We start from the raw sequence: 27,325 nt of genomic DNA, 5'->3' as shown, positions 1-27,325 counted from the left end.
AGCAATGCCTTTGAAATGTTTCCTTCCCTTTCCTACTCCTCACTCTTCTTCCTCCCACTACTTCTCTCTTCACTTTGGCTCCTACTGACCTCTCGCAACATCTCTCTCCTCCTCCACTCTTTTTCTCATCACCGTCCTCTGTTCAGTCTCCCACATCCTCTTGGACTCTTCTCTTGGTCTCATGCTCATGACTCATTGTCCCACATGGAAACATTTTCTCAGTGGATGTGAGGGAGCTTTTACTGTCGTTAATGACCCCCCCCCCCCCAAAAAAAAAAAGTTTGAGCAAAAGGAAAATGTGAAGGGGGGGGGGGGGAGTCTGCTTTTTCTTCACAATATTTCTACTTTTGATGAACGTTTTAGATGCGTGTCTATGATGCATTTAAGTATCTGATAATAGCGAGGTGTGTGTCATGTCAGACTGTGCACTGTCTCTAGATCACACCAACTGTAAGAGAAGACTGCCCCCCACTGGTTCATCTCCTCTATTTAACCTCTTCCTTCCTACATCCAAGAACCCCAGAACTGCTGAGCTATCCCAGGAAAAGAGGGAGAGAGAGAGAATATGTATGAGTCTACAATGTTGAAAAACAAACCCTCACAGTTATCCATAATGTTTCAGGATAATACATTGTGGATATACAATGTGTATCCATACTGTAATGTGTCCATTCACTAATTTGCCATGAAACTTTCCCTAAATCTTTAGGAGCATGATGGAGCAAGTATTGCATTAACAGACCTGCTATAGCAACAAAAATTAGACACATTAAAGAACATCATATTTGGAGTCTGCTTTAGCATTGTGTGCCAATAAGAAGTTTGATTTTGTAGTTCATCTGCTGATGGCCCACCTATCAAAAGGTCAACAGCCGGAGCTACAGCAGCTGTGACACACACAGGCTGAGTGACACAGCTCATGGTCGCGATAAAGGTTCATTAACCCTTACTGCACGATTTCCGCAATTTAGATCAAAATGCTCAGAGTAATGACTGCCTCCTCCTATAAATATCTTTTCATTATGTACTGTAGGTTTCCAGATATGACTCACAAGAACTAGACTGATGACGTGATATTAACACTATTTTGATTTCAGTACCGAGAGCTGTGGTGGTGCTGCTGCTGTCTTTGCATAGTGCTTGTGTTAGCCGCAGTGTAGCCCATGGTACTCATGCCGGTATAGTATATATAGTATTTCTTCTGATGGAGCCGACATGATATCTTTTTACACTGCTTACATATTGTTCGTGTCTTATCTGTCACTCTGTTGCCGTTTATGCACTTACATGTTGAAATCACAAGACAACTTTTCACCTCATCGAGTAAATTTGTCACATTTTAATATCGCAAGATCTCATGGGAATATATCTCATCACACCCCTACCTAAAACTAAGAATTGTTGTGATTTGATTAGCTTAGAATTAAATATCATATTTATCTTCATATCTACATGAGGAGCAGGTCCTTCCACGGAGCCCGCTATGTTGCAGCGCCATGTTAACAGTAGTCCAGATCAGACAAACCAAATACTGGCTCTAGAGGGTATTTGTATGTAATTCAGTGTGCTCCGACTAGTGGACTTAATGAATGAAAATGCTTCATGAAGCTTCATTTGGAAACCACTAGCTGAAAGCCACCTCCAGTCTGCCGGCTCAAACATGTAGGCCTATGGCAGATTCTCTCCAAAGTGTTTAGTCATCTTGAGCTGTTCACATGCTTCTTTTTAAACCTCAGGTCTGCTTGCCACCTCCAGGAGATGCTAGAAAGTAGTTAACGAAGAGTCTCAAGCTACAGTGAGTATGCACAGGAGTATGGCAAGAGTAGGGGAGGGTCGGGCGAGGACGGATGCAGAATTCCTCAGTGAGGGACAAACAATGGATATGCTTCCAGCTACATTTTTTTTTACTTTTATAAATCAAAGTTAAACAAAATATAAATCATATTAGAGACATTTAAATACTTTGAACATTTTTCTGGAGTGGGACTTTAACATGTATTACAAATAGGGACTGCTAATAAAATAAAAAAATTGACAGACTCCTTTACTTCCTGCAAACAGAAAGTATAATTTTAGGTTGGTGCGAGGCAGGGCGATACGAGCTCGGGGGGAGGACTCGTGGAACACCGAGGGATTTGGATGGGGGGATGCTTTTTTCAAATCTGTCTCAGAGGCTCAACTAATTTTCAGAATGTAGACCATAGCTTTAAGACAACTGTGTTTGCATACACCCTTGCGTTTCTCTGTAACATCATGTCAGTGGCATGCTATATGATGCAAGACAGAGGTCACATTTGACCCCTGGAGAAGATGACCTCACCAGGCCTCGGCACTTTGTGAGCATCTGTGCAAAAAACTGAGTTAAGATCTCACAAGTTTTCTTTTCTTTACTCAAGCATTATTTTTAAAAGGAGAAGTAAAAAAACATCTACTACACACAACATTTTTACAATAATCTTTCCTTCTGTTTTTCTTAGGGTTTTCATATTATTGCTTCTATAGATCTGCTATCTGTATGGAGGCTCGCTGCAAATTAAAATAGCCTGATTGTAACCAACAAAACAGTGATCTCATCCACTTCAAAGGGCGTAGGTTGAACTGGAAATGTGTGAATGACAGAATGAAATGTGCAGGCCATTTGTATGGAGCTTTGGGAAACTCAGCAAAGGCAAGTCTGATTTTAAGTGATGACAACTGTATATGTTACAACAGCTGTAGTTGATTCCAGAACACTGGTTTTGAACAGCACTCTCTAGTCTCGGTGTCCAGCAGTGACCAGTGTAAATCACAACAAAGTTCATCCTGTAAGCTCAGTGAATGTTAGCTCACAACCTTTACTTTTCATTATAGCAAGTACTGCTGTTTTTAAACTGAAAAACATGTTATGCTTGCATGGAAAAAAACATCTGAAACCTCAGTGGCCTTCATTGAACCCAGCAGTAAAAATGCTATGAGCCTATTCTAGAAAAACAGGATGACCTTGTGTCCTTGCTTCAAAGCCTTCTCCCCGGATTGCCTTGACTTATTTTATGTGTTATATGAACCTGTAAAACTGTGTTCGTTATCCGCATGCATCGAGTTACTCAGTATTAATGGTCTCAAAGGGTTTTAAAGAGCACCAAACCTGCACTGTAAAGACTGATTCGCTACTCGCAGAACACAAAGTCAGGTTTTTCAAATTAGTTCCATTGACTGGTTCATGTCCTGTGTATCACGACTTCTTTAGTCTGTATGAAACATGTCAGTGTAAATACAGTAGTTTGGAGCAAACTTTTCATTCACAGTATTAAAACGGAATTGGAGGTGCTGAGGAATGTTGTTATCCAAAGCGCAATATTTACTGTGCACGCAAACATGCACATGGTAGTAGCTAACAATGGCGGCCAAAAAATGACTTATTCATCAAAAACTGTAAAACTTAATTTCTGTATTTCTACACTTTTTCATGCATTTCTTTACATCCTTGTAAGGTACTGGGTTCAACACACACCCACCCCAACTGAACAAAAGCTGATTCCTGAATGCAGGCTGTTAGCAGATATGCGACCCAAGTCATTTCCAAGTCCCAGGTAGGGCTGGACAATACGGGCAAAATGGCTATCCAGATATAGGTAATTTCATATTTCGATAATTATATATATATATATATATATATATATATATATATATATATATATATATATATATATATATATCACGATATGGCGTGTTTACTAACAAATAATCATATGGTAAAGACGGTTACAGCAAGTCCACTCCCAGGTCAAGTCGCAGTGGGGTTTTCCACAACATTGAATGGCATGTGTTTCACCATTCATCATTGCTACTGCCCAGTCTGCGACATGAGAAACAACAGTGACAGGACGGAGAGCCAGCCAAGGATATGTAAATGATGAACATTTAACATAAAGTTGGCCAGTACGGGGATCAAAGGCGCGACCTTGGCGTTATTAGCACAACGCTCTAACCAACTGAGCTAATCGGCCATGTCCCATACTGTATACAGGATCAATTTGTCTGTTTCATGAAATCAAACGAAAACTGAAATACATTGAGGTTCTCCATATCAACAGTTGCAATAACATACCTCAGGCTGTGCAACTTGAGCTCAGCATTTCATCAGTCCAGCGGATTTGTGTGGGCACATGTGCATCTGTGTACTAACTTGGTACCGTTGTGACAGAAGAGTGATCAGGGTCAGTTACCTTCTCACTCTCACATTTGTGCTGAATGACTCTGGCAGGCTGTGCTGTCATGAGGCCAATGCGGCTTCAACACATGCCACATAAGTTGGAGTCAACACGTGTTTATACAGTAAACACACACAAGGTAACATTTCTACATACAGGCGACAACCTTCTGAACCAAGCTGCTTTCTCTACATTACTTAGTGATAAAGAAAAGCCACGTTCACTGAATATTAAAGAAAGGAAAAAACAATGGGGAGATGTAGCCTTGACCGATACTAAAATAGACTTAAGCATGAACCAAAGAGCCAATTTTAAAACAAAGCAAACCATGTCATGAAATAAATGAGTTCCTCACCACCCCAAACATGTAAGGACTGGCTCTGATGTACACAATTTCTCACCGAATCACATCAAATGTCTGCCACTTCAAGCTAGCTTAACATCAAATAAGTATAAAGTGAATAAGTAGTGTTCGAAACAGGATGCAGTGGAGACTCAAAAAAATAAAAATAATAATCAGCAGACATCTATTCTGTAGCACTGATGAGCAGATGGCGGCCAGATATGCCTTTACAAAATAAATTACTTCTCCATGCTAATTCAAGCCTAATTACAGATCCAGAGAGCATTTAGTTTAAAGACAAAGGCTTGTACCAAATTTTTGACGGTGAATAAACAAGCTGAAAGTGGCAGAGAAATACAACCTAATGGGTTTGTTCATGTAATAGACATTAAAGATTTTGCACTGAAAGGATGGTGTTACTGCAAGTCATACCGCTGAGGTAAACATGTGCAAACCAAAATAGCTTTGATTCGGAGTATATGCACTCATATCAAGTTACCTTGCTTCCACATGTTTCCTCACACGCGTTCACATGTATGTGAAATGCCAGGCCACAGAAAACTGCACACGTAAGATAAATGTAACAGCTGCAGATATATTTAAATATTCAACATCCCTGATTAAGCCCAGCCTGCACTGTCAAGACCAACCCGAAACAGCACTCTTGATTAAAAGAATACTAAACTTAGAAACAGAAAACTATTTATTCGTCAGTCAAAACATAAACTTCAAAATACAAGGTCTCCGGACTGAAATCCATAAGGTGATGCATGCATGCCAAGACTTCTGTTACTTGACAAAATGAGTTTCATGGCAACCTTTAAGAGCTAAAACAGAATGGAGGAACTGCACTAGCTTGTGTCATTCTATTGTTTGTGAAGGGTCTGTTAGGTTAGCAATAAAAATATACTGAATAGATGAGAAACACATTTCTCCATTGAAATCAGTCCCATGTCTATCAGGTGGGTTGCAGAGAGCAAAAGAAAGAAGTGAATACAACAGTGTTTCTGAAGAGATTTTTCAACGTATGAATTAACAGGAAGCTACATTGGTCGAACATAAATAAGCAGGTCTTGGAGAAGCGCTTGAAGGATTTATGCAAGATGATGGGGGTGTTTTTGGTACGTCTCTATGGGGGAGTGGGACTGGAGGAAGAGTCTATCCACACAGAGTCTATCCCTCTGTACCAAGCGAGCGGAAAAGGGGTGGCAGTGGTTATGGTGGGTTATCAGTTCTCGAGGAAAGCCACGTAGTCAGTGAGTCTGGCCAACTGCTGCTCATTTGGAACCAGTGAGACAGGGGGAGGATCTGTTGAGAGAGGAGAAAGAGAAGGAGGAGAGGCTGAGTCAGAGGGGGATTCCTTGTTGTGCCAAGTACCATCGATCTTCCTCCATCGCCCCAGCTTTAACTTAGTGGCTACAGCCCAAGTGTTCTAACTCAGACGGACTCAGCAGGTCAGCAGCCTCAAGTCAACCACAGTCGACATCCAAGCTGCACAGACACTACCTACGGACCCTCCCCATGACCCTGTGAGAAATTCAGCCTGGAGATCATTACTCTTCATATTTATTCTGACCAGAAAAATGTTCTGAGTGAGATCCACTCTACATCCAAAGTTACCAAGTACTATTAAGTCTCAGTGGTGCTGTGGATGGAAAAAAAACAGACATGTGAGGATTAATGGTGAGTGGGTTAGAGTGTTGTGCTGGACATGTGTGCAGCAGATGCTTCAGCAGTTATGTCTGATGATTACAGAGAGCAAGACATACCACAACCTCCTCCTTGACTGTTTGCATAAATCAGCAAGTTTCTCTTAAAAGACAGATCAAACCATGACTCAAGTGATGATGGGATGAAAAATCTTGACAAAATAGGGGCGCACAGGAGGAGAAAAAAGAGAATGGATTATGATGAAACCTTTGGAAATAAGGACATTAGAGAAGAGAGACTTGGCAAATCAAACATCTCAAGAGATTCTATGAAAGGAAAATGTCATCTGTCATCTTTTATTGAGATAAATACCTCTTCAATCCCTGCTCTCAACAGTGTTAAATGGGTCTAATAAAATATAGGAGAAAAGCAGGAGGAAGGTGGGGAAAGGATTAATCATAAAGAGAACCTTTTGGGCAACAACTCTGATTACAGGTAAAAAGAGCAATACTGCCACCTACCTGGCTTTTTGGGCATCACCATCCTGGTAGCAGGGTCTGCCTGCCAGCCTTGGCTCACCACACCTATGGACAAAGACAGAAGTAGAAAGAGAGAAGAAAATACCCTCAGCACTGAATCTATAAATAGTTATGTGATGGAAATCAGCTGTATTACACCCAGTATAGATACTGCAATACTACAGCTTACTAAAACCTCTCTTCTGATCAGTGACGATATAACATTTCCTGTGAGGAGGTTGTGTAAATGTAATCTTACCCTTTACTGCCTCTTCCACAGAGTATCCCACGAAGGCAGCGAAATCTTCTGCTGCGATTGAAGTGTATGCCTGCGCCACTAGACTGTACGCCCTTTGCCGCGTGCTCTCTGTGAAGGTCGCAACACACACACACACACACACACACACACACACACACACACACACACACACACACACACACACACACACACACACACACACACACACACACACACACACACACACACACACACACACACACACACACACACACACACACACACACACACACACACACACACACACACACACACACACACACACACACACACAGTACACAGGTAATGGAAACTAACTGAGAACTTAGACATACATCTATGAACAGATTCTGTATGGTGATGTAGAATCGGTGGGTAACAGGACACGTTTTGGGTAGTGGAAGTGATCTGGCTTCAGTTTGTAGTTCAAGTAGAATCAACCAATCACATTTCAGCATACTTTGGTTGCATTAAGGTAAAAAGTCCATGTAAAGAGCAAACAAAGCGGAAGGCATTGGCCGTCACGCAATCATGAAACCCATTTGCTATTGTCTGATGACAATTTATCTTTTCATTAGCTTTTTGTGATTTTGATCAGATATCGGTTTATGGAAACAGCATCTCTGAACTCCAACTCCATTCTCGTGTCTATAGTTGCTACTCAGATTGTAATAAATGACTGCTGCTCTTAAGAGGAAGTCTTGGCCTGGATATCTGCTGGCTAAACCGGAAAGCCAAAAATATTAGCAGTTGCCCCCAGGGGCTAAATTGTTGTCAGACGGACAGCTGATGAGTTCCGAGATTGTATGATTTTAACATTTAAGAGTCATGCTTCTTGTGAACAAATTAGAAGCCGCAGTGGAGGTTCTGCGCTGAATAACAATCAAGAGTGACCAGGGGCTTTAAAAAAAAGAAAGAGTACTCTGCTATGATCATCAGCAATCAGATTAAATGTATGCTCAAGGTCTGCACTTTTTCCTGTTCTTGCAAATGTTCCGTCTTAAGTTTAGCTTATGGTAATTCTGTGTGTGAGTTTATGAAGTGGCTTCCTCTCACCACTCCATCTCCTGCTCACCCCAAACAAGCACAAAGTCAAAACCAACTTAACATCTGACAGAAGATGGTCTAGGATTGAAAAATCAAATGAAAGTATTCTGAACAAAAAAATATGGGGTGTCTTCCTTTAACCGCTTCAGCAACTGGGTTTGTTTTAAATGATTTAAAACGAACCCATTTGATATAAATTAAATCAAATGGTGCATTTGGTGTTAGGTCACTTTTGATTTGATGATGATGAACCTATTAGCTTAAACAAATAAGACATTAGGATTTGCAATGCCTCAAAATAGATCATGTTAAATAAAGCATGCTTTAGATGAAACACGGAGGTTATATTATGTGCTGCCACTACAAACCACTGAAGTCTTTATCAAGACGCACTGTTGCTTACCAGGCTTCCAAAACGTCAAAGCCGTCACATTTATCTAGCCTGTCTCGACATGGTGCTGCAGTTTGTGGAGATAACTTTCAGAGCGCCTGGGTCACAGCACCAATAGCACAGAACCACATACACGGCCATGTATCTGCTGCTGCTCCTGCATAAATGCCTTGGGGTTGTGGCCTTTCGTGTTTTATAGCCTAGCAACGGTTTATGTGTACCAACAGTCAGCCCCCAGCCTGTTTCTGCAGCTAGCAGCAGTAACAATAACAAGTTGGATGAGAAAAGACAGCTGAGAGGGGAAGGCCAGAGATTTGTGTTTTTCCCATTCTGCTCTTCAACGGGCTTCCTGTTCTCGTTGGACATGTAGTGTTATTCATCAGTTGTGTTTGGAGGTACTTCAGTTTTAATATTTTTATGGTTTTAATCAAAGTTATGGTTACAGAATAATATCTGCAGTCCTTATTTAGACTTTATGTGGCTTAACAGAGACTACTTGATGAATAGAGAGGTTCCAGAGAAATGTGGATGAAATACTATTGTTTTGTCATTGTGGTGTCTCAACATGATGACTACAGAGGAAACTGACTGAGCTGTTTTTAGTCAGTATAAAACTCCTGTCTGTTGAAAGTGAACCACAAATCAACCTTCATAAAACTGCTTCTTGGCTTAAAACAACTTTCTTGCACCTGACTGGCTGCGTATTAGGAGAGAAATGAGGGCTCTTAGCAAATGCTCCCAACACAGCCAAGCAGGTCACCCTCCAGGGGATTTTTGTAACCCAGTCCCCAGGCAGACATGTATTTTTACCATGGCCTCTTGACCGTTAGGAGATGACTCGTGTGGCAACTGGATTGGCCTTTCTTAGTATGCCCTTCTGACGCTCCAGAGCTGTGTTGGAGCTGCTGAGTAAGACGACCATGAGTGGGAGGATGGGAGTTTTATGGAGAAGAAACAGGACCTTGCCTGTCCGTGCCCGTGTCTATTCCAGGGCCACTATCATTTCTCACCCTCTCACCTGTTAAAAATAGACCCCACTTTTCACCAGCAAAGGCAAAGCAGACAGGACATGGCAAGGGCTTTTATTTTTAAATACAGCCAATTGCCAAGTAAGAGCAACAACAGACTGGGACACATTTTGATGGAAGCACTCCAAGGAAAATCCATATGACAAAAATAATACTGCTCCCTCTTATGATTTCCTCCTTTCTATGTTCCCTTCATTTAAACTTCAAGATTTAGTTTAACAATAAAGCAAAGAGGTGCTTAACTTCATGCAGCTTTATTCCACATTCCATGAAAGACAGATTCGGTGATTACAGGCAGGTCAGCTGATCACCAATACAACAAAAACTCAGACACAGTGAGGAAAAACACAAATAACTATTTTCATAAGCTACATATGAGGGAAATGATCTTCAGACCTCCTACGTTTACATTTATCTAGACCAATTTTTTCATTTAACTGGCATAGAAGTACAAAAGTATAAAAACAAGTTAAGAAAAGGTATGAATACGACGTTGAAATTAAATATTGCACATAAAGTAAGGGCAAGCCATTATAGCCCACATCTACCATCATTTTGTATTTCTTTCAACCTCTAATGCAATCCATAGTGCCCTAAAACCTTCAAAAGCACATATTATAGTATTTCCTCAGTCCGTAACCACTTTAGTTCTCATTATTCCTCCTCTTCTTCTTCCTCCTCCTCCTCCTCCTCCTCCTCCTCAGCATCCTCAAATTCATCCTCATCAACCACTCCAAAGTCCATTTTTGCCAGGACCGCTTCAACATGTTCTGTTGACAAAGTGAAGTGGTCCATCTTCTCAAAGCCTGGCTCTGGCCTCTCTTCCCCCAGTGAGCATTTAGCTGCATCTTTGGTCTGCGTGATGAGGCCTTTGGAGGCCAACAGAAACTCAGCAGCGCCTCCCTGCTCCAATGCCCTCACAGCTGTATCGGTAAGCTCTGAACTAGTCTGCAGTCGTTCACCGTAACGTTGAGCCAGTGCCCGCAGAGCTGCCACCTTTTCATCTTGCTCTTTACCAATCTGCTCTAGTAGAATGGTCTTGCGCTCTTCCAGGACAGCATATAGCAGGTCAAAGCGTTCAGCTAGCCCTTGCTTAGCGTGCTGAGAATTGTCCTGCACAGCACGACAGGCATCTTCCATCTGGTTGAGCAGGGCCTGCAGGCGGCTGTTGCTGGCCACCAGGGTATCAATAGCGTTACTCAGTTCACCCTTCTGGGCCTGGTAAATACTTGCTAAAGGTGCCACCTCACAGTCCTTATGCTGGCCAAACACTTTGCACATGGAGCAGGTTGGTACCTGACAGGTCACACAATATATGTTGATTTTCTCCTCCTCGTGTTCTTGGCACATCGGCTCTTTGGATTCTTTAGGCTTCAGGGTGGTTTCTGTGCTTCCAGTTCCGCTGCCTTCCTGCTGCTGCTTATAGAGGTCGATAATATTTTCTACCAACAGGTTACGTTGGAGCCCATGCACACCATGGCGGTCAAGCACAACCTCAAAACGGCAGGTAGGACAGCGAAAGACGCCACCAGAGAAGCGGTATGGGTTGCGTGAGTCGTAGAGGTCACTGGCACAGCTACGGCACAAGTTGTGCTGGCAGGGCAGGATGACCACAGGTTTGGTGAACATGTCCAGGCAGATGGGGCAGCTCAGCTGCTTCTCAAGGCTATCCATGGGGCTCGGGGGCCGAACCATAGATCCTGTCCTCTGCACGTCCATAATTAAAAAGGTCTCTGCCTACTGTTAGACTAGTAAGTTTTCTAATTTTCACTAGAGGAAACTAAACGCTTCACTCTCTCTGTTGGTTTCAAAACTGTACAACAATAAAGGTCGGACTCTGCAAACGTATCCTTAGCGTGTGCTGCAGCTAGTGAAATGTTGTTATCTATTCTGGCTCAGAGCTGTTCGGTCCTTTATACCAGCCCCTCACAGCTGGTGACACCCGATCCTTTCCACCACACATTCCTGCCTGCTTGCTGCCTTGGGATCTTTTCACAGAAATGGCCCCCTCCTACTCGGTGCTGCATGTGTCGCTTGTCCCAGTGGGTACTGTGTCGGCTGGACCAGGCTCGGTGGTCTGATTAGAGACAACTAAAGGCCGCGTGACGGGCTCAGAGGAGCCCCAGCTGAGAGACTGAGCTCAACCTTATTGGTAAACAACTCAATGTCAACATCCTGTGACTCTGGGGTTGTTTTGACACTTTTATTCTCAATTGATTTGTGATCAGTTATCTAGTTTGCCATTTGTATAAACTTTTATATTTTCTAAGGGAAACATGTATATTAAATCATCAATTAATTTAAATTTTAAGTCTATCTGCTAAGACAAAATACCAACTATATAGATGCTTTTGAAACATGAAGATTAACTTGTTTTGTTTCTTTATAAATGTATGTTGGGGTTTAGACTGTCTATCAAATTAAAAAAAATATTTTGAAGAAAAAAAGACATTACTTGACCACAAAATCTTTCTATTTTTAATGCCTAATAATAATAATAATAATAATAATACCGGTAATAGTAATAAGCTGTTGGTGCTCACCGGTTGTTTGTGATACAGTGGTTATTCTGATTGATTGCAAATTTTAATTTTTCACAAACAGTTAATAGAAAGTGAAAATATGGTAAATATTAAGCTACTTGCTAATGAGAACTCTATTATAGAGATAATGTCTTTATAGGAAGATTTGCTGCTTTTTTTAAAAACAGCTTTAACACACTCAAATGTGCATTTAGAGTCAAACACTTAATTTCCCATGGTCACCACATCCACTAAGCATTTCTAATCAATGGTTGCCCAAGTGTCTTATGACATGGTTTACGTCAACATCCATGGAAGATAAACAAGAAGTACTGTACACATGAGGGGCAAGCTATTCTTAAACTCTTGCACAAGGGAACACCACATGATACAGATGCCTTAACAATTGTGAGCATGAGGACAATAATTTCATATAGGGATGCTTCTCAAAAGTAGACATTTGATGTAAGAAGACGATGACACGTGAAGACACAAAATAAATGTTTAGATCCTCTGTTACATTGTGACTGACAGAGTGTAAGTAAGTGAAAATGTTAACTGTTATTCTATTCAAAGTTTTGTGTTGGAACCACCTGACCTTGCCTTCATGTTACAGAAAGGCTAAAAAAGGTGTTATAAACAGTCAAACCCAGTCCCTTAACTCTCCAACATGTCATTTCTCCTAGGTTGCGCAATAGCTGAAAGTGTTTTTCAGCTGGTACCCCCCCGATTGTAATTTTAAATCATGCATAGGAAATATTTGACCCACTTCAATTTCCTTACAGGGAATTTTGCTAAAATTTTCTCAGAGCCAAATGTGTAAAACACATACACATTTTCATTTAGAAGTGCTTTACTAGTCTTAAATGCCAAATGACACATTAAAGAATGAAGGATAAAGAATTGCTTTTGTTTTTACCTCGCAGGGCCTCCATGACCGGAAGGATATTCTCTGACCATTGGTAAGCTGCGATGGTTGTGTAGATCCCTGGATAGTCTCTCTGCCAAATGCGTTGGCCAACAGCCCAAATAGATGTTAATTCAGGGTTTGCCTGCATAGAACAAGTGGAAAAGCATTTCAAAAACTTTTAATATGCTACACTTGACATAGTAGTTGTTGTCATGCTACTGTAAATAGCAGTCACACCCAAATGCTTAGGATATTGAATCACAGTGGTAACATTTTTTAAGTTGTCCTGTTCATTTTAAAACACCATTTAAAACACCAAATATACGGTGTACAAGATGAGGCCTTTTTTATGTAAAGGCAATTTACACCCTGGTACAAATATCAGTGTTTGCTATTTGTACGCAGTTGTCAGTAGTAGGGGTGGGAATCTTTGGGTGTCTAGTGATTCGATGTGATTTCGATTCTTGGGGTCAAGATTTGATTCAGAATCAAAACGATTGGGAAACGATGACAAAATGTAATATATTCATGCTTAACTTGCACAATTTTTAGTATATCTCAATTCTCAGTGACTTCAAAATGTTAGTATGCCTCACTTTCTCAGAGCTGCCCCTTATTACCGCCACTTCACTGAGCGCCGCTGTTACGGTTTAGGGATGTTATGCGCTCCCTCTGCTGGTGTTAATATTGTACTAACATGTCTCTCTGCTCCCCCAGTACCTCAGGCTGCCTTGCTGTTCCTGAAACTTGATTGGCCGATTGACCAATGCTGATTGAAGACTCTTGGCCTGCACTGCATGTTGGCCTGATGAGGCTTCAGCCATAAAGAGAGCTCTCCCCCACTCAGACTGGTGGCAGCAGCAGCCTGTTGTTTTGGTTTGAGGCAGTTTCATTTAATCTTCTTTTGTTTGGAAAGGATTGGCTGGCTTTGGTGCTTCCGTGGCTTTGTTTCTAGTTTAGTTTATGATTTAGGTAGCTTAAGGCGCACTCACACTGTCCGCCCGTACCGTGACCCGGGCTTTAGGGTACTTGTCCCCCCTCCCTCTCCCCCCGCTGGCCAGCCCGTTTGTATTCACACTGCCTGGGCCTCGCGAAAATGCTTCTTGCCTGTCCATACGTCATCACGCCGTAACACGTCACACGTATTGATTGACGTCATCGTGATGCGTCGCTTTGTTAACAAATCTTTCCATAGACCTCAGAGTTTTTGTTCGTCTTGTCCGACTGTTTTTGAATATTTTCATCCGACCAAATCTGCAGTAAACACTCCACCTCCGCATCACACCAATGTGAACCTTCGCTACCATCGTTGTTGTCGTTAAATGTCCGCCCACGGTCCGTCTTTTTTTTTCTTTCTATGTCCGAACAGGCGCACATAAAATGATGTCAGAGCCGCCGTAGGCCTCGTGTTCGTGCTCGTACACCCGTGGCAATAAAACACAGACACACTGTGTAACAACAAGGGCGATCAAATAGTGAATACCTTCTGATGAGAACCTGTATTTCTCATAAAGGAGGGGCTAGGAAGCTGCGCTTAGCTTTAAGTCTTACACGAAAGTCTACGTCACTCTTGACATTAGCTCTAAGTCTGAGCTGATAACCTCCTCCCGACCAGGTGTAGTTGAAAGCATAAGTTACCATGGTGATACAGCGACACTAGAGGAGAGGTAAAAAATGCTGTGCATTACATATGGTGCGATCAACTTGATTAAAAGATTAATGTCAGACAGCCATCTTTGTTTACTTTTGGTTTTTCATTGTTATTTGCTGTTACGTCAGACTCAGAGAAAAAAAAAAGTTAAAATTCAAAATTGCTAAAGAAAAAATCCTAAAAAATAAGGATATAGAATAGAAAATAAGTTGTACCATTGGCTCTTGATGTGAACAGTATTTACAAGCAGAACATTTTTTTGTATGGTAACTATGAACCAGCACCTCACGTATCATACTGAAATATGTTTTGTGCGTAATTCCTTATCATTGACTTTATATGTTTTATCATGCTTACCGATTTTATTGGTTGGGGAATCCTTTTCCAGAGATACCTGCCATTATTCCTGTTGGAACCACATTTACATGTTAGACAATACACCAAATGAAGTTGTAGGTTTCAGGCAGCAATAGAACATGGGTCAGCACTTATCAGTGATATAACTGAACTGAACAGGTAGGCCTACCTGTTGTAGTTTGCTACAAACATATTCTTTCCAAAACCAAACCAGTTTTGATATAAATGATGCTTAGTACATTTACTTGCTTTGGATTTAAGGGCTGCAGAAGTACAAAGAATATGCCATAGTTGACTTACATATCATTATGAAGTAAATACAGCGCCAGCAACTGAGCGTATACTTGAGGTGTTGCAATTCCCCCGGGAGCCTGTTAGAAATGAATGCAGGTGTATATTAATAAAGATGGATGCTAAATATAAGCAGAAAACTCGCTTTTCTTTCCCTTTACAGTCAGTCTTGTAAAGATGATTCCATGATAGACATTAGCTGCAGACTGTACCTCCGAAAACACGCACTTATGTTATTATTGTCATTAGTTTCTGCTAACTGTATATATTTGGTCCATTACCTTACAGTGTTACTATATATTTTAGAAGCAACTCAGTCACAAGGTTAACCTGCAGTGAACAGAGTACTAACTTTTTTTAGTGTTTAATAAAACAGCACTAGCTGAACTTAGCTATGTTTACTAATAAAGAGATCTATCTAAGGTTAGCTCACTAGCTAACGTTACCTACATCAGCTAATAGCTCAAGTTGAAACAGACAGTAACGCTATATTAAGCATTTAAGTAAGGACGGATTTTATTGGCATTGTTAGCACCGCACTGGTTTAAGTTAGTTAAACAGTGCCTGGGAGTCAAATGAGCGTCGGTGTAGTGAAAACAGACTAACTTAGCGCCTTAGCCATAACGTTAGCCACATAAGCTAACTGTCAGAAACAGTACTAACATGAAAAGGCTTTCAAGCAGTCCTGCAGGACAGCATTCATATTTGGCACAAAAAATAATGAATTTTGCGATTTGGTGCTTACCTCGAGTTCTTGAGCTTCACACTGCTCTAATAATTTATCAAAATTTTCTTCCATAATCACAGCAGCAGGCATGTTGATGCCTAGCATCGGGAACTTCTTCTTCTGTGTAATTGCAGTAGATCAGCGGTACGTCAGCGGCGTTGCTGCCCTCAACTGGATGAAACACAAACAACAGTATCGATCACGTTACTGTTTTAAATCAATGCTACTTCTGAAGCTGTAGGCAATACAACACAAATATCATATGGAAATTAAATGAAATAAAACAAGCAGACGTTGATAACCACCAAATCAACCAAAAGAAGGAAAATAAAGAAATAAATCATTGAATAAATTCATGAATTAATTGATAGAAAGAAAGAAGGAAAGAAGGAAGGAATGAAAGCATTAAATAAATGAATGGATGACTTGGAAGAACGAAATTAATAAAGGAAGAAAGAAAGAAAGAAAGAAAGAAAGAAAGAAAGAAAGAAAGAAAGAAAGAAAGAAAGAAATTCATCCAACAGGAATTATTTTCTCTTGAAAAGGTTGACAAATAAAAATCTTTATTCATCACATGTCCACACACATTTACAACCAATGCCTGCCAAGCCTGCACATTGACTGAGAGTTTTGTTATTGCTATTACTGCTATTATTGCTATTATTATTATTATTATTATTATTTCATTAAATTATCTTAGGCTCAAGCCCATAGTTTAACTCTCTCCAAGATAATACATTCCAGGAGAGAAGAAAGAAAAATCCTACACTTCTCTGTGGACATCATTACCTGCCATCTTCATACTAAAAATCAGTGAAAGATTAAACATTTCAGATCTTATCTTAAAGGAGCTAACAGACTCCTGTTAACACTGTTAATGTCTGTTGGTGCTATTCCTCCAATCATTTAGATGGGTGGAAGAAAGCGTGTACTCTCAGACGCTTTGCGAGATGGATCAACGTATCTATTTCAAGCTGTGGTGTAATACTGGGCTGTATCCACGGAACTGTGTACATTAAAATACTTAAGGGAAACTGCTTATTTCCAACTGGCTCTTTGTCACTGCAGTGCATGCAAATGAACGCTGGCAGCAACAGGAGCTCCCTGCTCACCAGGGGTGCAGATCCGATGCCAGAATATGGGGGGACAAAAATTATTTTATTTTTTTTGCCCGTATGCAACTCATACCATACCACCAGAAATCACAACTTCATAGAGGCTCACCATATCATTGAAAAAATACTGCACATGGAATCATTTAATGTGCTTTCCTTTCTTGTTTATTTGTCCTAGACAGCGAACGGCGTATCTCTGCTTACTGAACTGTTATATTAGTAAATCATCATTTTAACTGTTATATTAGTAAATCATCATTTTAACTGTTATATTAGTAAATCATCATTTTACTGAACTGTTATATTAGTAAATCATCATTTTACTGAACTGTTATATTAGTAAATCATCATTTTAACTGTTATATTAGTAAATCATCATTTTACTGAACTGTTATATTAGTAAATCATCATTTTAACTGTTATATTAGTAAATCATCATTTTAACTGTTATATTAGTAAATCATCATTTTACTGAACTGTTATATTAGTAAATCATCATTTTAACTGTTATATTAGTAAATCATCATTTTACTGAACTGTTATATTAGTAAATCATCATTTTACTTAACTGTTATATTAGTAAATCATTTTAACTGTTATATTAGTAAATCACCATTTTAACTGTTATATTAGTAAATCATCATTTTACTGAACTGTTATATTAGTAAATCATCATTTTAACTGTTATATTAGTAAATCATCATTTTAACTGTTATATTAGTAAATCATCATTTTACTGAACTGTTATATTAGTAAATCATCATTTTAATGAATTTTTATATTAGTAAATCATCATTTTAACTGTTATATTAGTAAATCATCATTTTACTTCACTGTTATATTAGTAAATCATCATTTTAATGAATTTTTATATTAGTAAATCATCATTTTAACTGTTATATTAGTAAATCATCATTTTAACTGTTATATTAGTAAATCATCATTTTAACTGTTATATTAGTAAATCATCATTTTAACTGTTATATTAGTAAATCATAATTTTACTTCACTGTTATATTAGTAAATCATCATTTTAATGAATTTTTATATTAGTAAATCATCATTTTAACTGTTATATTAGTAAATCATCATTTTACTTCACTGTTATATTAGTAAATCATCATTTTAATGAATTTTTATATTAGTAAATCATCATTTTAACTGTTATATTAGTAAATCATCATTTTACTTAACTGTTATATTAGTAAATCATTTTAACTGTTATATTAGTAAATCATCATTTTACTGAACTGTTATATTAGTAAATCATCATTTTAACTGTTATAATAGTAAATCATCATTTACTGAACTGTTATATTAGTAAATCATCATTTTAACTGTTATATTAGTAAATCATCATTTTAACTGTTATATTAGTAAATCATCATTTTACTGAACTGTTATATTAGTAAATCATCATTTTAACTGTTATAATAGTAAATCATCATTTACTGAACTGTTATATTAGTAAATCATCATTTTAACTGTTATATTAGTAAATCATCATTTTAACTGTTATATTAGTAAATCATCATTTTAACTGTTATATTAGTAAATCATCATTTTAACTGTTATATTAGTAAATCATCATTTTAACTGTTATATTAGTATATCATCATTTTAACTGTTATATTAGTAAATCATCATTTTACTGAACTGTTATATTAGTAAATCATCATTTTAACTGTTATATTAGTAAATCATCATTTTAACTGTTATATTAGTAAATCATCATTTACTGAACTGTTATATTAGTAAATCATCATTTTAACTGTTATATTAGTAAATCATAATTTTACTTAACTGTTATATTAGTAAATCATCATTTTAACTGTTATATTAGTAAATCATCATTTTAACTGTTATATTAGTAAATCATCATTTTACTGAACTGTTATAATAGTAAATCATCATTTTACTTAACTGTTATATTAGTAAATCATTTTAACTGTTATATTAGTAAATCATCATCTTAACTGTTATATTAGTAAATCATCATTTTAACTGTTATATTAGTAAATCATCATTTACTGAACTGTTATATTAGTAAATCATCATTTTAACTGTTATATTAGTAAATCATAATTTTACTTAACTGTTATATTAGTAAATCATCATTTTAATGAATTTTTATATTAGTAAATCATCATTTTAACTGTTATATTAGTAAATCATCATTTTAACTGTTATATTAGTAAATCATCATTTTAACTGTTATATTAGTAAATCATCATTTTAACTGTTATATTAGTAAATCATCATTTTAACTGTTATATTAGTAAATCATCATTTTAACTGTTATATTAGTAAATCATAATTTTAACTGTTATATTAGTAAATCATCATTTTACTGAACTGTTATATTAGTAAATCATCATTTTAACTGTTATATTAGTAAATCATCATTTACTGAACTGTTATATTAGTAAATCATCATTTTAACTGTTATATTAGTAAATCATAATTTTACTTAACTGTTATATTAGTAAATCATCATTTTAACTGTTATATTAGTAAATCATCATTTTAACTGTTATATTAGTAAATCATCATTTTACTTTACTGTTATATTAGTAAATCATCATTTTAACTGTTATATTAGTAAATCATCATTTTACTTAACTGTTATATTAGTAAATCATCATTTTAACTGTTATATTAGTAAATCATCATTTTACTTAACTGTTATATTAGTAAATCATCATTTTACTTAACTGTTATATTAGTAAATCATCATTTTAACTGTTATATTAGTAAATTATCATTTTACTTAACTGTTATATTAGTAAATCAGAATTTTAAGGGTCTCAGGTATGTAATATCTGCTCACCATCTTCCTTCCCAGTGTATGGGACTACTTAATGCCAGATTCATTGATATGGATGAATATGAAAATATGAAGTTCTTTTTTTTTTAAAGCCCACTGATCATCAGCATCTGTGTAAGAAACTTCCGTTCATTTGTGTTGTAGTGGAGCAGAGCAGAGATGGATGTGGAGTCAGAAATGACTCTTTTTAGATGTGAATCTAAAATGTGAAGAATGTGAAGTCTGAAAATACATTTGTTCAATTTTGAAAATGTAGGGTATTTTTTTTGGGAGGGACAATTCATGTTTTAAGAAAAATAGGGGGGGGGGGGGGGGGGGGTTATCATTGAAACATCAACTCCTCCAGGGCTCCGCCCTCTAGTGCCAAGTGTCCAAATTAAGCTTCAGGTAGCATTTTCATTATGTTCTGAGTCCACTAGATGGAGCTCTCTGTTCAGCAAAGGGTTGAAAACTCACTGAATCACCATTCATTGAGCCCTTTTCTTTAAACCAAGAGCTCCATCTAGTGAACTCAACAAATACAAATAATGCTTCATGAAGCTGCATTTGGACATCACTACGACCCTTGGCTCCAAGAAAACAAGAAGTTTCAAAACCATAGTCCATAAATCAATAGGTTACTGTGGCTACGTCCATTTTTTTACAGATTCTGTTTGTAATGCAAGCTTCTCTGTTGTTTGTTTCGTGGCCAGGCCTTGAAAACAAATTTCTGTGTTTCCATGTACTATTTGGGAATGCTCTGTGAGAGCAGTGGGGAGGTATTATTTTTTTTCCTTCAGTATTTGAGTATAGCCCCTTTAAATAAATATTTGAACAAGGTCCTTGTTAACCTCACTTACTGTATTCAGGCTATTAGTAATCCACCACAACAGTGGGAATCATCATCTGAATGTGGACATGGAACTTTTACATCACAGCTGGATCCTACATTCAACCTCTCCAATTACTACCCATAAAGAGACTGACTGACAGCTTTATAAAGATAGTGGAAATCCTTTAAATTGATATCTATTCTTTAATTGCAATATCCAGAGAATTTCCTTAAGCTAATTGTTTTGACTTTAATAACTTACAATAGCATTTTTGAAGAATTCAGTCTGCAGTGCTGAGAAAGTCTTCCTTTCTCCTTAAATCCACTAATGATCTCTACTGTCTGCCAGTGCTGGGGATTTCCTTATTTCCATCTTTTTTATCTCTCCATTTTCTTTGATGCTGTTGACTGCATACGTATTTCATTCCACTTCAGAAAATGGCTTGATACCACATGCAGAACTATAATGTGCTTCCATTATTTTGCCATTTTTAGTTATGTTGGATACACCTGCATGCATCTGTCCTGCTGTTCTTAGCGTTAGGTTGTAACTGGTATTAGGGGAGGAATTTCTATGCAATTCTTTAATTTTAATGGCAACATTCATTTTATTTTGCATTTCAAAACATTAGTTTACTTCGTCACTTCAAATAATGTTACCACATATGGTTACATCTGCTGTTTGAAAATTTACATCTCTTTGATGAATTGTGCCATACTGCTCCCCAGGTAACAACTTATGTTTTTCTTTATCTTTTGTGGAAAAATTGCATACAGTCAGTCATTTTTAAGATTCACAATTTAATTTCAAGGACAACAGTAAAACTGTATGTTGTAATAATTCTCCAGGGAGAATGCAAGCAAACCAAATAAGAGAAATAATAAATTTCCACATTACTAATGAATGAATACAAATGATAAGATAGGTCCCAATTGCTTTACATTAAATGTATGTAACTTTATCATAGGCTAGTGCATAGTATGTCACTAGTGGAACACCTAATTTGAACAAATGTATGACTATCAAACATTTGTCTTTACAGCCAGTCACTTTAAACATGTTGGCCAAATGACCCCTGTCTCCCCCCAACATCGGATAGTGTTAGGTAATCTTTAATAAGCGACTAAGATTTCAAAAGGTCAGAAATTGTTCACAGCTACAAGAAAATGCAGACATTTTTACAGCATGCTCATGTGTGCTGAGGAGGCAAAGTGTTGCTAAATAAAAAATATCCAAACATAATGTTGAAGTAGGCCTATACCTGCTGATTTTCACGAGAAAAGCCATGTCAATATGACCTTCAATAACTGTATAGAAGAAAGTAAGGACTTAAACAGGGCACCATGAGTGTAAAGGGTGATATGAACCCAATTGCAGAACAAAAGACTCAGAGCAAATGAAGATAGTTCAACAGTTTACTCAAGTTCTGGCAAACAGTTCAAAAACGCTCGGTCAAAAATGCTCGGTCAAGGCGGAAAGGTTCAGTACCAGGGAGACGACAGCACAGGCGGCAGGCAATCCGATGAGGAGCAGGCAGCAGGACCCATATAACCAGGCGAGCAATCAGAAACAGGAACCAGGGGAGCAGAGTCTGAAATCTTGGGGACAGAAGGCTGCGACTATTACCAGGAGGCAGACTAAGCATGAGAATCAGGGGTCGGCCAGGTCAGTAGTATACTGGGCTGATTGCATGTGCAGCTGTGTGCACAGGTGAGTAGAGTACACTGATGAGGTGGGCATGGCAGGCAGGCTGAGTGGGGCAGAGGCGGGATCAATGGAAAAGTACTGGGAGCAGATGGCTGAATTGTGACGATGAGGGTATTTCATGCTCATCAAGCCCTTAACTTCTAGAGCATGTCCGGGTACCGCCACACCTCCCAACAAACATAAGGGCATGCTTAACATATATAACAGGAAGAAGCTCTGCTCAAAGCTCCTGATAATTTAAATGAAGCACATGAGCAGGGGCCAGAGGGTGCCTTATTTGGAATCCAAAGCTCGACTATGGAATTAAAAATGCAAAAAAGAAATGTCTCAGAAGAAATTGGAGAATTTAATAGTGTGTGCAAAACATTAATTTGCTATCAATGCCATTTGAGGTTGGGCAATATTTAGAGGATAAGGCACCAGCCTGCAGCTGTACATATCTGACACATTTTAGTTGACTGAAATCTAAATATACGCTATGATAAAGAGCAAGTGTTATCAACCCATTTCTCAATCAACATGAAAGAAATGAATTCCAGCTACTGTCAGCCATTTTTTTTATGACAAAAGAAACCCTGAAGCTGTGGCACAACTTTAGAACCCTTCTATAAATACTGCAATATTAAGACTTTCAGATTAATTTAAAGAGGCCATATTTAGGTTACTTAGTTTCTTTGCAAGTCAGTGTTCTTGTGATAAACCCTTTTGTGTGACCTTTGAATACTGCATGTGATCAAACAGGATTTCCATGACTTTAAAATGTGCATAAACCCTGGCACCTTTTGCACACACATGTTCTATCATAAATCCTCACAGGAGAAAGGATGGATTATAAATGAGTGCTGTAGTGCATTATTCGACAATGACTAAAGTCACATTTTACATGGCACTGGAGTTCTTAGATCCATCTGTGCATCAGAGAACTGATGGATACCACTTCTGGTTTCTGATCTTCTACTACGTCACCCAGACAATTGTTATTCAAGATACTACCTACTCTTACCACACCCTCAATGATTCAAGCATCCTGGAGACCAGAATCCCTGCTGTGTTATACCTGCTGTGATATAGGCAATTTAAATATCCCGAAACAGAATCCCTCACATGAATGAATTAAACATCACCACAAGAAAAAAAATATTAGATATCTTCTTTCTTTGAAGTGTGGGTTTTAAAACGGAAAACTTGTGACCAGCTTCTCAGACTTGTTTACAACGGAGGGTTAATCGCAATTTTATAAACAGCCTTTTCAGAAAGGCATCCTTGGATGTTCTTCACACGTGTGGTTAAAGCTTTCTTTCAAGGTAGAGATAGGGATGAGAGAATAGAGTGAGTCAGTAGTAGATAATAACAAACATTTCTAATATACAGACTTTATTTACTCATCTTCTCTGCTGTGAATGTATCTCATTGTTTAGCGTTGTGAGTAAAATAGCATTTTTGTCACACTAGTTTATTTTAACAAACAACCAAACACACAATTGACAGATATAATTCCCACCTTTGAAAACTGTTATGCTTTACATGGTATATACAGTGGCTGAGGAAGTGTTGCTTTGATCTGAATTTGAAATAGACTGACAATGAATGCATGAACGGCTGGTGTGGTGAGAGGCATTACTGGGCTGCTTTACCTTTACTTCATTGGAAAATAAAGTAAACATGGACCTTAATAATGGTATGTCAGCCTGCCTGTCTTTTAGATGCTGTACAGGCTCAGTTTTAAAGCAAAGATGTTGGTCGATCCCACAGAGCAGCTAAGTAACCTCTCACCTCACGATATCTGAATTAAAATGGCTTCTGTGGGTACCCAGGAGTCTCCCCTTTACAGTCACGCCTACTTTATATTGATCCCATGTAGTTAAGGGATTAAAACATTTTCTCATGCACAATGTGTTATTTTGAACTACTCTAAAATGGCGTATGAATAATTCTGCATACTCGGGTCCCTAAACACTTGAATTGCATAAATACAGTAGGATCTGACTGTAAAGTAAAGACTTGTGGATTCATTGAGCCCAGTTGTATTCATGAGTGATGTTAGTCGCCATAGTAACCATTTCATTGTAGTGAGAGAATCTTTTTGAAACTTGAGCTCACTGTATAAAATGAGCTGTTGTGACCTCTATGATAATCACAGCCTCATGAAACTTTACAAACAAACTGCAGACCTAGAGCATTCAGAGCATAAATGTATACTGACAATAATTGGATTTTGGAGCAATATATGCAACAGCAGTCCTTGCCTTCCATTAGCTGAAAACATGTCATTCTTACAGAAACCTATCAATAATAAAGGTTTTCGATTCCAAATCACAGCATGGATTTTTTTTTTTATGATGTTCCTCAAGGTCTTAGTGTCTTCATGTGGTATTTTGGAGGGATCTATGCCCATTTATTTTAAGTTCTTAAGTGGTAAAAAATATGGTTAATGTAGGACCAAAGCTGTGTAACAACTAGTAATCAACCCAAAAATTGCTGTAATAGCTTACGAGGCATAATAGAGCATGATAATGAGTATCATGAACCCATATCATAGTGTTCCTAGCCCTTATACACTCTAAACTTTCAACACTGAATAAGTGCCAACCAAACCAGATTTATTACATATTTATGACTAGAAGAACTTGACACAGTGCGAAGTTGCATCTAAAATGAATCTTCCGATTCCAGTTTTCAGATGATGTACATCACATCAATGGCTGAAATATCACTGATCTAATAGGTTGTCGGTGAAGTTCATCAACACACAGCCGGGACAAACACTGCTCAATCAATGATGAGAGCTAATCTGCTGATACAGGACCAGATGGTTATTTCAAACTACTACAGTAATGGTAGGACTGTACCGTAAGAAGTGATCTCTGGTCAGCAAATGTCTTAAAAAATGCATACATAGACACATACATAGGCATCTTCAAACCTGTCGCTGACATCCTCAGGACTCCGGTCATAACAGCAATGAAAAGATAACATGTATCCTTTGAGAGTTATGGTCCTTTATTGTTCAAGTTATATCGACTTCTCTGTCTACTTTTAACTGCTTCTAAGGGCTAAAAAAAAGTTTTCACACATTCATCAAACTACACATTACTAGCTTGTTAGCCTGACCAGAAACCAACCAGCAGTTAACATTAGCCATGTTGTCCTCATGAAGATACTGCCATGGATTTATTTTTCTTAATGAATGAGTGTCTGAAAGCTTTTTTTTGCGTGAAACACCATGATAATGGGGGTCATAACAATAATAATTATTACAAATTCAATATAGCTACAACAGTTGTCTGTTAAACTTGATAAGGTTTGGGTTGTTTCTGTTGATAGTGTAAGAGGGAAATTTTGAAATCTAAAGGTAATGGCACAGGTTTGGACACAGTTTATATGGTATACATTTGATAACAGTGATGTTAACTCTATGAGCTATGTTCTGTTATCACATCACTAGTTGGCGCTGTTCAGGCAGCAGGGGGTTAAATTTGGTCAAGAGAGAGAGAGGAGGAGAGGAAGAATGGGGGAGAGAGACGAGAGGGCTGATGGCTTGACTGACCTGTGTTGTGTGGAGACTCACTAAAGTAATGAGGAACACCCAGAACGTGTTGGACTGACTCATATCTTAGCATGCACCCACCTCGCTCACAATAGGTGTAACTTACTCAAAGGAAAAAACAACACAGACTTTATCCAGGATTTAACACGGTTGATGGACTCTATTGGCAGATCCAGAAGGCAACCTCAGATCACTTAACATAGAGTTAACAACTATGACATGTATTCAAATGTAGCAGTTTAGAAAATACTTTCAAGTTGAGCAGTGTCCTCACACCCTTGTCCATACCCTGCCAAGTTCTATCAGACCAAGTAAGTCTATTTCCTGATGTTGTTCAGGTCTTCATGACCCCAGAGACAGAACGCCTTGCACCTGTCAGTTTGCTATTTTGGCCAGAACTTTCCAATCTTGCCAAAATAAGAGCTTTTCATATCCACACTTGATGAACGCTAACTGGACAGTCTGTTCTCATCTATTTTCAACATTCGAAAAGAAATGCACAGAAATCTGTGCATTTTCCATTTTTGTGTGTGTGTATTTCACACTTAAAAAGCAGGGGATGTAGTATAAGATGGCAAATCTCACCAGCATGAGTGGGGTTTGTTTACCATTACAGTACTTTTCATATTCTGGATGCACTAAACAAGGGGTGTCAGTGATCCAGTAAAGGGCCGCTGTGGCTGCAGGTTTTCATCCCAACCAAGCAACACCACACCTGATCCAACAAATCACTGTGTGAAGATAATTCAGGTGATTGCATGACTCAAGTCAGGTGTGTTTTTGCTCGATTGGAATGAAAACCTGCAGCCACAGCGGCCCCTTTACTGGATCACTGACAACTCTGCACTGAACCAGACATTGGCATTTCTTTCTAATCCTAACCAAGTGGTCATGATGCTTAACCATCACCTTCTGTAGAATAAAACTGGTCAGGGAATGGTAGTTTTTGTGACTAACTTACCAGCAACCGTCATGGTCCACTTCTGGTCTGGACGAGGGGAAAACCAAACGTTGGGATCAGGAGATGAAACACGAACGGATGGTGGAAACCGGGAACTCAGGAAACTATAACAAAAGAAACAATTAACACAAGACAAAGCAACACGAAAAGGTAACACGATCATCAAGTAGGTAGCGACCCAAAGAGCGACACAAAGCACGAAATAGCAATACGGTCTGGCACCGGATGTGGGTCACATCTGGCTCTTTATCCATTTGCCTTAACGAGGAGACGAGGCACAGCTGAACCACGCCTACCACCTCCAACAGACAAACACACAGGGAAGGACACATGCAGGGAGAAACCGACAGAGGGAGACAAACTCATACAAAAGGAAGAGGGAAGAGACTGACAAGACCGGAGTCCTGGCAGTAATTACCAATGGTACTATGTTTTAATGAATAAAGAATTGCAG

At 38.3% G+C, this 27,325-nt stretch overlaps 2 protein-coding genes across 2 annotated transcripts; both read right to left on the bottom strand.

Moving 5' to 3' along the window:
• Positions 1–5,223: 5,223 nt before the first annotated feature.
• Positions 5,224–26,954, bottom strand: cops8 (COP9 signalosome subunit 8). Its single transcript, XM_083921545.1, has 8 exons — positions 26,872–26,954; positions 15,921–16,073; positions 15,185–15,255; positions 14,885–14,933; positions 12,886–13,018; positions 6,961–7,068; positions 6,705–6,767; positions 5,224–5,841 (listed from the first exon to the last, which is right to left on the bottom strand). The coding sequence occupies exons 2-8, from the start codon at positions 16,005–16,007 to the stop codon at positions 5,762–5,764; spliced, it is 591 nt and encodes a 196-aa protein (XP_083777671.1). The 5' UTR covers positions 16,008–16,073; positions 26,872–26,954; the 3' UTR covers positions 5,224–5,761.
• On the bottom strand, positions 9,485–12,239 carry trim63b (tripartite motif containing 63b). Its single transcript, XM_083921544.1, has one exon. The coding sequence runs from the start codon at positions 11,161–11,163 to the stop codon at positions 10,099–10,101; it is 1,065 nt and encodes a 354-aa protein (XP_083777670.1). The 5' UTR covers positions 11,164–12,239; the 3' UTR covers positions 9,485–10,098.
• Positions 26,955–27,325: the final 371 nt, after the last annotated feature.

Source organism: Echiichthys vipera (assembly GCF_963691815.1).
Source record: "Echiichthys vipera genome assembly, chromosome: 10".
NCBI lineage: Eukaryota > Metazoa > Chordata > Actinopteri > Perciformes > Trachinidae > Echiichthys > Echiichthys vipera.
The sequence above is the reverse complement of the archived record's forward strand: the minus strand, read 5'-3'. Positions and strand labels throughout refer to the sequence as shown.